At 47.7% G+C, this 12,464-nt stretch overlaps 1 protein-coding gene across 1 annotated transcript; it reads right to left on the bottom strand.

The window, feature by feature from the left end:
* Positions 1-4,321: 4,321 nt before the first annotated feature.
* Positions 4,322-12,235, bottom strand: TMEM101 (transmembrane protein 101). The gene is made up of 4 exons (XM_081884425.1): positions 12,082-12,235; positions 9,567-9,747; positions 6,886-7,032; positions 4,322-6,782 (listed from the first exon to the last, which is right to left on the bottom strand). Exons 1-4 carry the CDS (start codon positions 12,231-12,233, stop codon positions 6,474-6,476), a joined length of 789 nt encoding a protein of 262 aa, XP_081740551.1. The 5' UTR covers positions 12,234-12,235; the 3' UTR covers positions 4,322-6,473.
* Positions 12,236-12,464: the final 229 nt, after the last annotated feature.

Genomic DNA, 12,464 nt, shown 5'->3' on the forward strand with positions numbered 1-12,464 from the left:
GCTTACCTGAGCTATCTGGGCATATCCCATTTCGCATCGTTCGAATAGGGCGCACATATTACGTGGCATTTCTGGTGGGTTGAGGCATGAGGCAAGGTGTGGCGAACCTTCTCTCAGGTAAGCATGTAAAGAAATTAATCTTCATCCCTACTGGCAGGTGTGGCAAGCTTCTGGCACTCCAGACGGTGCTTAACCATGACTCCCATCATGCCTGGCTATTGGCCATGTTTTCTGGGGCTGATGGGAGTTGGAGTCCAGCAACATTTGGAAGACTAAAGATTCCACAAATAAGGGCCAATGGCCTTGCCTTCAGGCAGCAGGGAGGTGACTCAACTCAGGGCCGGCCCCAGACATCTTGCTGCACAAGACAAAAGACACACACACACACACACACACACACCTGCTTCCTTGAAGAGCAACTGACTAGAATGGCAATTGAATTTTACTGGCAGGACATTGGCTGCCAACCGTACTGTATGCTTGTGAAACATGGACAAATGCCATCTCCAACTCCTCAAAAGATTCCATCAACAGTATCTCCGGAAAAATTTACTCATCACCTGGGAAGACAGGCGAACTAATGCCAGATTACTGGAAAAGGCAAAGATCACCAGTGTCGAAGCAATGATTCTTCAACATCAATTTTGTTGGACTGGTCATGTTTTGTGGATGCCTGATTATCATCTTCCAAAGCAACTACTCTATTCCAAACTTAAAAATGGAAAGCATAATGCTGGTGGTCAACAAAAGAGGTTTAAAGACTCTCTCAAGGCAAATCTAAAAAATGTAGTATAAACATTGACAACTGGGAAACACTGGCCTGCGAACGCGCCAATTGGAGAACAGCCTTTACGAAAGGTGTCATGGGTTTTGAAGATGCTAAAACTCAGGACGAAAGGGAGAAACGTGTGAATCCAAATTGGCCTCCACAGTCACTTACGGACTCACTTTTAAAATAGTATTTATGGAAAATAATCTTACTCGCTATGAGTGATTGCCAAAGAAGAAGAGAAAAGAAGATGTTTGCTAGGCCTGATGGGAGTTGTAGTTCAGAAACATCTTGAGAGTCAAATAACTGGGCAAATTGGGCCGAGTTATTTCTCTTGCTCGCTCCTCAGACTGAAGGAAGGTCTAGAAGCCACCTTTGTAGCACTTCTCCAAATTCTTTCGGTGGTCTTAAAAATGAAGCACTCAATTGCTCCGACTATGCTTACTCTATATAGTCGCTATCCAGCCATACTCCTTTTCACACCCCTTAAAAAAAACACAACCCAGTTCTTGGATCTGTCCTTTTTCCTCCCAGCATATTGATGCAAGGAACACTGTGACAAAAACAAACAAAACCTCACCATGCAAAATGGTGAAAGGAACCTGTCAAAAATGAATGACGGGACAAGACTGTGTTACCCAGAATGCCGCAGAAGCCATTGTTCGATGCTTACCTCACGACGCATGTTTGAAACAGGTTGCTTTGTTCAGGACAAAGAGGACACACTGCCTTTGGTTTTTATCCTGGATTAGTCATTGTTTCCATGCTGGTTATCGCCATCAATTTATCCTGTAACTGACAGAAACAAAAAGCCGGTCCAGACTCCCCTATTCTCCCAGCCCTGGCTGCACCAGGCAGCTCAGTTATTACATCTTGACAAAGCTCTGGAAAACTAAGAGAAGAACCATTTAGAGCAATGTGAAGATGTGGATATCATAAAAGCCTGTGTGCCGTAATAGACATTAAGGAGGCAGAGGACAACACTATACCATAGATTGCTTTGGTTCGTAGTAGCCGATATCTCAATTTCACAACATTAATTTGGACGTATTTAACTGGGATGGGAACGCAGCAAATAGCGGTGCAAACCTTTATTTCCACTCACATTTCAAGGCAAACCTAATTCACACTTTCAAAAACAAAATAAGTGAATTGAAGCACAGCCACCCTTTGAAAACCACACTTCTCTGAATTTTGCAATGCAGTTTTCCAGCCCAGTGATGTATACTAAGGGGGGGGAGCGTATACTGGGGTAAAGTGTATATATTAATTAAAAACAACTTGTATTAATTAAAACTTATGAAAATGCATTACGTTAGGGAACATTGTTTTGCAAAAAAAAAAAAAATTGCATTCAAAAATGAGAAGAAAATTCTGCTGAAATGCCAATGAATTTTCATGAGGAGTCTATAACAAAAACTCTACAAACCGATGTGACAATGTGGATAAATGAGCTTAGGATATAGATACACATTCTTCAGTCCCTGAGAAATGGCCTGATACAGGAGTCTTGTACCAATAGGTGCCATAGGAAGGTCCTTTATGCAGTCAGACCATTATCTAGCTCAGTATTTTCTTTGTGACTGCTTGTTGCTCCCTGGGGAAACTGAGCAGAGAAGTCATAGTAGCAGAAAGCAGGGCTCTTTCCCAGTCTTCCTTGGCTTGGCCCCAGCACAAGTCTTCTTTGAGAGCCAGTATGGTGTAGTGGTTAAGAGCGGTGGTCTCGTAATCTGGGGAACCGGGTTCGTGTCTCCGCTCCTCCACATGCAGCTGCTGGGTGAACTTGGGCTAGTCACACTTCTCTGAAGTCTCTCAGCCCCACTCACCTCACAGAGTGTTTGTTGTGGGGGAGGAAGGGAAAGGAGAATGTTAGCCGCTTTGAGGCTCCTTAAAGGGAGTGAAAGGCGGGATATCAAATCCAAACTCTTCTTCTTCTTTCCCCAATATTTGGTTTGCTCAGTCCAGCAAAGATGTGAAGCTGCGTTGCCTCTGAGGAGATGCAGAATACTAGACAAGCACAAGTACAGGCTAGGAAATTATTCTGGAGACATAGTAGTATCGGACTTCCAGGAATATTTGGATCCTCTTATTTCATTTTAAATGCTTATATATCCTGTCTGCCCCGCTATTCGAACTTGCACATTTTAAAATATTGTTTTGAAAGGATAAGCAGTGGAAATACTGCATTTAGCAGTGGGAACGCTTTATTGAACTGAACTGGGCATGCATTCAATGCAATCTTCCCCTTTGCGTGCACACCCAGAGCTGCAAAAATAAAAATCTGCTATAGATTAGTAGAGGGGACCACCTAGTGCCAATTCCTGGTCACCGCACTTGTATTTCAAGACGGACCAAGCAGCCAGGAATGCATTTTTAGTTGAAACACCTAAAGACATACCATCAGGCTGTGGGAAGAGGGGTTATTATTTTGGTTTAATTATTTACAGTGGTACCTCAGGTTACAGACATTTCAGGTTACAGACTCCGCTAACCCAGAAATAGTGCTTCAGGTTAAGAACTTTGCTTCAGGATGAGAACAGAAATTGTGCTCCGGCGGTGGGCAGCAGCAGGAGGCCCCATTAGCTAAAGTGGTGCTTCAGGTTAAGAACAGTTTCAGGTTAAGAACGGACCTCGGGAACGAATTAAGTACTTAACCCGAGGTACCACTGTACTTGCATTTCATCTTGTTTTATTCCATCATATGCCCTGGGATCTTTTGATGAAGGGCGGTATAGAAATAACAAATAAGTATCATGGAATTCTTTCTGCCAGTTCCTTAGGGAACTGTTTAGGGAAGTTTTTAGTGTTTGTTTTATTGCTTTCCCCAGGGAGGTTTGCCTGGCGCCTTCATGATACACCTTTAGGCACCAGTAGCAGGCTGTTGGAGAAGATGCCCTGCCAGAAACCCTGGCGAGCTGCTGCCAGTCAGTGCAGGTGATACTGAGCTAGAGCGAACAATGATCTGACTTGATATAAGGCAGCTTCCTAAATGCCTAAGGGACGTGGGTGGTGCTGTGGGTTAAACCACAGAGCCTAGGACTTGCCGATCAGAAGGTTGGCGGTTCAAATCCCCGCAAGGGGGTGAGCTCCCGTTGCTCAGTCCCTGCTCCTGCCAACCTAGCAGTTCGAAAGCACGTCAAAGTGCAAGTAGATGAATAGGTGCCACTCCGGTGGGAAGGTAAACGGCGTTTGTGTGTGCTGCTCTGGTTCGCCAGAAGCGGCTTAGTCATGCTGACCACATGACCCGGAAGCTGTATGCCGGCTCCCTCGGCCAATAAAGCGAGATGAGCGCCGCAACCCCAGAGTCAGCCACGACTGGACCTAAAGGTCAGGGGTCCCTTTACCTTTACCTTAAATGCCTAAGATGCTGGCATGACATGACGACGCACAAATGCTGAGCTGCCAGTTTCTGCCTGGGATGCCAAGCATTGCATAACCGAAACCCCCGTGGTCCACGCAGCCCTGCTAAAACTTGGGTTGTTTGGAAGTTCAAAGACCGACGAGTGTTTGGAAGCAGCGGAAAGGACAGGCACGGAAAGATAAAAAATGGGAGACTGGAAAAAGTGTTTTATTTTCTTCTTGATCCTCCATAAACACAGTGTGGTTTAGAAAAAGCCAAAAGGAAGACGCAGCCAGCAGCGATATCTGCTGATAAGGGAAAGAGGGAATGCAGTGTATGGTCAACCGTGTTTCAGTGGCCTTTGAGCCTAGAACAGAGAGCCCAATCAGCTCCAAAGTGCCTCCACAGGAGTGCTTTGGATACAACCGAAATGGAAGTACACACTTTTTAAAAAGCAAACACACACCACTGCATCCAAGCAGATGGTGTGGCTGGTGTTCCCCAGGAGTGATTCCTGGGCAGCATTTTAAACCCCCGACTAGCCCCAGCCAAACACAAACATCCCACCCTCCTCAACATACACACCAAATTCCAAGGGGATGTTCAATTCCGACAAGGGTTTTCTTGTTTCCTCTTCATGCACACTCTTCCCTGAAGTGCAATCCCCATTGTAGAAACTGCATGTATGCAGATTAAACTGCAGAAAGCTTGCGCACTGGTGTCAACAAGGAGAAACCTGATCGGGTACAGGGGGAGATTAAATGTGTTCTGGCGGTAGGTCGCCTCCACTCCCCAAAAGCAGCTTCCCCGCCCTATAACAGCGCAATTCAATGTGTTTCAGCGCACGTGCCGTTTCAGCTGATTATGCTAGGTTTTAAAGATTTATGAACATGCTGAGAATCCCCTTCCCCACCCCCTCATTCTTTTCAAAAGAGAAAACAAACTTGGGAATCTGGAGAGACGCCAATATTATGGAGCAATGATTCAGTTTTCAGTGTTGCCTTTGAGTTCGGAAGTAATAAATAAAATGCGCCAAGCATGATCTTGCAGCTATAGAAAGAGCTCGTGCTTGTACATAGCCAGCTGGAAAATTAAGGTACCCCACTTCCTCATGGTGAGAGAACCGTTCTCTGCCTTTCCCAAGTTATGCTGGAGTGGCCCTCCAGATGAAACCCAACTGCCATTGGCCCTGGCAAGCGTGTCCAATGGTCAAGGACGATGGGTGTTGTAGTCCAGCAAAATCTGGAGGGTCTCAGCATCCCCAGCCCTGGAATAAATTATTCCAGAACAAAACCTGCTCAATGCTGGGGGACAGAAGTAGCAGGAGTTTCTGTGCTCTTGAAAGCTGCCTTGGGTCATTAGGCAGCCCACCTAGTCCAATATTGTCAAGTCTGAGCTTGCCCCTTCCAGGGGTGAGGGGCAATGAGCTTCAGGCTTCTCTTCCCCAACAATCCAATCCCATCCACCAAGGATTTTGAGAGCAGCCTCCAAGACTCCCAAGTAAGGTAAAAGGTAGCGCTGGATTAGCTCTTGTTTTCCCATCGTGCAAGGATGACACCAAAAGTTTGCCATCCCGTTTAATCAGCTGCGCCCTGTGTGCATGAAAGCTGTATCCACTCTGTACCATGCAAGAATGGCGGCAGGGAGATATTTCTCTGAGTTGCTACATTCCAAATGGAACAGTTTTTGCCTAACTGGTTGTAGGTGGCACTTCAAACGTGCCCAGGGGGCCTTGCAAAAGCTTCGGTACAGGCAAAGAGGAAGCCAGCCCATCTCAGCAGGAGTCCATGGTTCGCACGAACTTCTGAGAACCTTTCAAAAGCCCTGACCTGCTTGTTAGAAGGAAATGCATGTTCCACAACGGCCTCTGCCATCTGCATACAGAGCAAAGATGAGTCGAATGATCTCTGTGTCTTTGGCTACCCAAACCCCAGGGTTGGGATCCAGAACTGGCGCACCCAAGATCACAGCGACCTTTGCAAAGTTATCTTTAACCTATTGGCCAGGATGTAAGCAAAGATTCACCCCTTCCCCGCTGAAATGAGATGACAACTTGAAAGCTTCACTGATGCAGCCCTGAGCCCACTAGAGACTCTCGCAATTACTACAACATGTGGAGGGGGAAGCTGCTAAGGTGTCCTTTGAAATGAAAATAACAATGTAGGAATGGCTCTGGATTATGAAAACAACCACCCGCTCATTTGTTTAGCTGCCAATAGCAAGGAATGGGGTGTGTTTTTTTAAGATGCAGTAAAATGATAAAAAATAAATAATAAAAAAAGAGGGAGAGTCTCCGTCCTCTGCAAAAATGCACCCCACTCCCACTTCAAAGCACCGTGCTTCAATGTCTCACAGAGTCTAATGTCAGCCATCTGTGGCCAAAATTATGGCGGCCCCGAAGATCCCAACGTTCTGCCCAACCAGCTTCATTTGATTCCAAAATTCGACCCGGCGGGAATCGTGCCAGTAACCCAAGTTGCCGTCGATGAAGAGAATGACCAGAGGCAGGATGACCGACAAGATCTGAGCGGCTGCAGTGATGTAGTAGCCAGACAGGAAGGACAGGGCCAGCACCCCGTAGAGGACAAAGAGGAGCTGTAAGGCAATTTCTCCACCTGGGACGCCACTGAGATAGGCAAGGCGGTCTTCCTTGCTGTGCTGGAGAGAGTAGGCCTGGAAGAGGAAAGTGAGACAAGCAAAGAAAGTGTGGGTGATGGGAGGTGTAGTCCAGCAACATCTAGGGTCCCAAACATTTGGGATTTGACAGCATACGTACCACGCAGATGAGGTAGATGCCGATGAAAACCTGCCCCGTGGACTGCAGGGACCTGTTCCGCGGTTTCTGCCGGTAGATCTCGCCGGCCCCGCTTGCCAAAACCAAGAGACCACCAATGATGGCTATCGTTCGTGAATACATCCTCACCTGCGCCAAAAGACAAGGCAGGCAAGTTAACAGAAAGCAAACCAAACACCTTGAATCCACAATAACCAGAGATACGCTGGTTTACTGTATCATATGAACTGCAAACATTTGCCTCCTGGCACAGCATCCTCTGCACCCAAATTCCCAAGCGGCCACACTGCTATTTTTGCAAGGAGAGAGCATTCTTCTACTCTGGTCTAGCACAGACAATTTTAGGAAGATTACAGTTAAAGGCCTTGTTCAGACCTACAAATCCCAGCTTAATAAACATGCAGGGTTGTTGCATATGTGCATTCCAGCCTTACGCAGGCCCCAGCCCTGCTGAGACTAATCCAGGAAGTCTTCCATTAGTTTTCTGATACATCCACAAACCACAAAACTATGGTTGCTGGGTTTAGAATGAGTCATGATCTTAAACAATGGTTTGTACATTAACGGGAAATGTGGGTAAATGGAAGACTTCCTGGGTTGATCTTGAAGGGAAAGGTGAGGACAAAGCAGGCAGGCCCAAGGTTTGTGAATATGTTGGTGTGTTAAGCCAAGATCTGTACTTCTGAAGTGGGCCAGGGTCTGAGACCTGAAGGGCTAGACAGAAAGCAGAAACGGGGTGAAAATTAAAGGTGTCATTGTCCAATTCGCTATCTTGCTTAGATTCACAACCAACGCCTAATCCACACAGGCTCAGAGCAGATACCCTGTAGAGTAAGACCAGTATAAAAAATTAATCCTGTACTTACTCTAAAAGCACTTTAGAAGACAACCATTCTTTATCCCTCAGCACTTATGGGCACAAACTAAAGCATCTCACATTGCTCACCTCTGGAAGATCCTCAGTCTCAGGCAAACCTGAAGATCTGTTCAGAGGAAAGCTCAGCACCACAGCCTTACGCCGGGAGGCAACTATCAGCCTGCAAGCTACCGTATTTTTCGCCCTATAGGATGCACCGGCCCATAGGATGCACCTAGGGGTTTTTTTGGGGGGGGGGGAAATAAAGAAAAAAAAATATTCCCCCCCAGCCGCGGTTTCAGTGCGCCCCACGCTCCGGGCAGCAGGCTGCTATCCGCAGCCTAGGGAGCCCTGCGGGAACTCCTGCGGGCTCCCCAGGCTTGCTGATAGCTTCCTGAAGCCTGGAGAGCGAAAGGGGTCGGTGCATTCGCCCCATAGGACGCACACAGATTTCCCCTTCATTTCTGGAGGGGGAAAAGTGTGTCCTATAGGGCGAAAAATACGGTAAATCCAGTCAACAGAGAAACCATCTATCTGCCGACTGCTCTGATGTCCTTCAGGAAGCAAAGAGGAGCTCTCTGGACACATCCAATCTCACCACTGTCCTTTATTGCAAAGAAAGCTTTAAGCAATTTTTTTTGGGGGGGGAGGGGGTGTTAAGGCTGGAAAGGGAGGTGACCAAAGAGCAACATGAGTGTAGAAAGCAAGCAGCGGGGATCACTTTTGCTCCAAACATTTAAGAGTTGGGGATTTTTAAAAAGTGGGCAGTTGATATAAATGCATAAACAATATCTGGGATTTATGCAGGATAGCTTCAATAGCATATAAAGGATTATACACACATGCAGGGCAGGTCCATATATAGACAAACTACAGTCAAACTTCAGTTCTCGAACAGCTCCGTTTTCGAACATTTCGGCTCCCAAATGCCAAAAACTCGGAAGGAAATGCTCCAGTTTTTGAACGTTTTTTGGAACCCGAACATCCGACACGGCTTCCGCTTGAGTGCAAGCAGCTCTTACAACCAATCAGAAGCCATTCCTCAGTTGCTGAACGTTTTGGAAGTTGAATGATCTTCCAGAACGGATTACGTTCGACAACTGAGGTTTGGCTGTATGCCTCTGACCACTTGACGCTCAGGGCAAACACCAGGGTTTGGTTCCCTACCTCATAAGCTATTGCAGACGATGCTCTAAGCCAGCCTTTCTCAACCTGTGGGTCCCCAGGTGTTGTTGAACTACACCTCCCATCACCCCTAGCTAGCAAGGCCAAAGCTCAGGGATGATGGGAGTTGTAGTGCAACAACATCTGGGGACCCACAGGTTGAGAACCTCTGCCTAAGCAATCAGAGACTGCACCTGCATGTGTGTCTTTGCGCCACCCTCTTCATGCCTCTTCTGGTTCTGGGAGACCAGAGAGGAGGGGAGCATGTCACAGCAAGAGGGGGACACTTGTGACTCTTCACTAGCCTGACTCATCTCTGCCTCCCTCATCCCACTTTTCTGCTTCAGCTTCTGCCTCCGATTCGGGACTTCTCTCTGCCACAGATTCTTCCTGCTCACTAAACCCTGTTACCTCTTCAGGCTTCTGACACCTCCTCCTCCCAGTCTTCTCCCTCTTCACTGTCCCACCACTACCCCCCAGGCTCTGAGCCTTCTTCCCTTGGTGGTTCCCAAGCTGCGGGCTGAACCTGAGAACGTTTTGTACGCAGAGCAAGCGCTCTTCTACTCAGCTGCAATCTAGTACACTCCAACTGCAGCTTTTGAGAAGCCAGTGAGCCAAAGACTCTCTCTCTCCTCTCTCTCACCTTCAGCCAGTCTCCATAGTGGGCGTAGCCTCCAATGTACGCCGCATATGTGCTGATAGCCAACTGAAGGGCAGCCCCCAGGGCAAACCACCTGCGTTTCACCCCAAAGGACATGAAGCTGGCACACAGGACCGCCATGCCCATGTCGAAGTAGAGAAATGGAACAGGGATGTCTGGTTTTCTGGGCAAGGAAATAAAATGTAGAACATTAGTCATCAAAGGCACCCAGAAGAAACAAATACAGCACAAGGAGAAAGGAAAGAGAAAAATAGGGCTATGTTGTTGTTGTTTTAAAAAAGAACTATATCCCCAAGGAGAAATCATTCCACCCTGAAACAGACCCAGCTATGGAAAGTTTTTTCATGACGTACAAACTGCTGCAAAGCTATGCAGATTTAATTAGCGTTGCTAAATGCAACATTTTGAAACGACGGGGAATTCAATTTCAAGCACAGACTGTTAGAAGTGCTATGGAACTCATTGCCACGTTTGTTATTTTGAAAGTCTGGACTTGAGGGGATATGTGTGTGTGTGTGTGTGTGTGTGTGTGTGTGTGTGTGTGTTTTAGTAAGTCAATATACTAGCAGCACGGGACGCAGGTGGCGTTATGGGTTAAACCACGGAGCCTAGGACTTGCCAATTGATTGGAAGGTTGGTGGTTTGAATCCCCGCGACGGGGTGAGCTCCCGTTGCTCAGTCCCTGCTCCTGCCAACCCAGCAGTTCGAAAGTACGTCAAAGTGCAAGTAGATAAATACGTACCGCTCGAGCAGGAAGGTAAACGGCATTTCCGTGCGCTGCTCTGGTTCGCCAGAAGCGGCTTAGTCATGCTGGCCACATGACCCGGAAGCTGTAGGCCAGCTCCCTCGGCCAATAAAGCGAGATGAGCGCCACAACCCCAGAGTCGGCCACAACTGGACCTAATGGTCAGGGGTCCCTTTACCTTTACCTATACTAGCAGCAGCTCTAGGTTTCTACCCCAATTATAGTTAGCCATATAAACATCCATGTTCATTTACTTCCTTTTCCCAGAGTATTCAACCATATCTCTTCCCATCTGCAGGCATGACAAGAAACACACGCATTTGCCAATATACTTCGGAAGCTATGTTCAGGTATCCATCCTGCAGGCTTGTAAACAGCCACTGGCATGGTCGCCTGTGGCAACTATGACTCATCTCCAGGCAACCTGCAATCTCTGAAGCATTCAGTCCTAGCTTCCAGAGCAGGAGAAAACAAGCTTGCTCTGTCCTCCATGTGACAGCCCTTTAGATATTTGAAGATGGCTATCAAATCTCCTTTATCTCTTTTTTGGACATACTCAGCTCCCTCAACCGTTCCCCATAAGTCTTGCTTTCCAGACTCTGTATCATCTTGTCAACACCCTTCTTAAATGGCCCAGAACTGGGCACAAGTATTCCAGGTGTGGTCCGACCAAGGCAGAATTAATGCTTCAATGGAGATTCCTGCATTACAAGGGGTTAGTTAGATGAAAGTACCCCTGGGAGTAACCATATAACCTTTAGCCCTGCATACATAAGCTTCTTAATCTTTAATGGTTTATTATCTTATTGCATTATCATAACGACCCACAATGGCTCTCTTAACGGCCCTGGCTTGGCCGGGCTACCCAGGAATTCCTTTGCAGCTTATATTCTACTTTCCTATCACAAATAGCCCAAAACTCTGTTAATTTTGGTGTTTAGGAGGACACACACACAGTTCTGTAACATTATGCTGCTCAGATGGACAGGGTACTACTACTACTACTAATAGCAATAATAAAAATAATAATATTAATTGAATTTATATACAGTCATACCTCAGGTTACAGACACTTCAGGCTGCGTTTTTTTGGGTTACGGACACGCCAAAACCCTAAAGTACCAGAACAAGTTACTTCCGGTTTTCGGCAGTCGCGCATGCGCAGAAGCGCTAAATCGCGCTTTGTGCATGTGCAGAAGTGCCGAATCACAACCCGCCAATGCACAGACGCGGCACTGCGGGTTGCGAATGCTGCGGGTTGCAAACGTGCCTCCCACACGGATCACGTTCGCAACCCAAGCATCCACTGTACCGCCCTATACCGGGAGGTCTCAGGACGGTTCACAGAATAAGGATGGTTCAAATAATAATAATAATGATAATAATAATAATAATTGAATTTATATACCGTCCTATACCAGGAGGTCTCAGGACGGTTCACAGAATAATAATAATGATGACAATAATAATAATAATAATAATAATAAATTCCAACTTTACAATTCTATGGTTCTTCCCCCACCGCACCCCTCTCTGTGAAGACCCTGGAGGGTTCCCCACCCTTCTCCTTTCCCCACCCCACAAGCCCCCTTAGCTCACGACCTCCTAAAAGCAAATACTGGATTCCTTCCCCAACCCCACAACCCGCCGGGAAGTCAAGGCGCAGAAGGCCCTCTGCACATGCTCAGAAGCGCCCTCGACGCCGCCACCGCGCTCCCCACCACCACCGCTTTCCCGGCCGCGCGGGCTCACCGGCGGGCGTCGGCGCGCTCGGCGTTGAGGAGGAGGCCGCTGAGGCAGTGCCAGAACGGGAAGCGCGTGAGAAGCACCGAGCCCACCCGCATCAGCAGCCGCAGCGCCCCGCGCCGCCGACGGTGCCCGGAACCCCCGCTGCCCGCCGCCATCTTGCTGCAGGGCGGAAGTACGGGCAACGCGGGCGGGCTTCCCTGCCCGACGCCGTGGTCCGTCGAGGCTTCGCTCCCGCCGACGCCTGTTTCCCAAAGTCTTCCGGCCTGGAACTGACACGCGGGATGGAAGGTTCCTGCACCTGGGCAGCGCTGCAGGTAATGGGGTCCTTTATATGTCCAGCTGTCCTTTGTCAACAACAAATTGTCGCTTTTGTGTGTGTTGAATAT

Source organism: Podarcis melisellensis (genome assembly GCF_964234715.1).
Source record: "Podarcis melisellensis genome assembly, chromosome: 13".
In the NCBI taxonomy this organism is placed as follows: Eukaryota; Metazoa; Chordata; class Lepidosauria; order Squamata; family Lacertidae; genus Podarcis; species Podarcis melisellensis.

Excerpts from the sequence above, each read along its gene's own strand:
- TMEM101 (XM_081884425.1), bottom strand. The coding sequence starts at position 12,233 with ATGGCGGCGGGCAGCGGGGGTTCCGGGCACCGTCGGCGGCGCGGGGCG. Across the intron at positions 7,033-9,566 it reads ACTATGGAGACTGGCTGAAG|GTGAGGATGTATTCACGAAC; the intron begins GTGAGAGAGAGG and ends CTTTTGGCGCAG. Across the intron at positions 6,783-6,885 it reads GCATCTACCTCATCTGCGTG|GCCTACTCTCTCCAGCACAG; the intron begins GTACGTATGCTG and ends TTCCTCTTCCAG.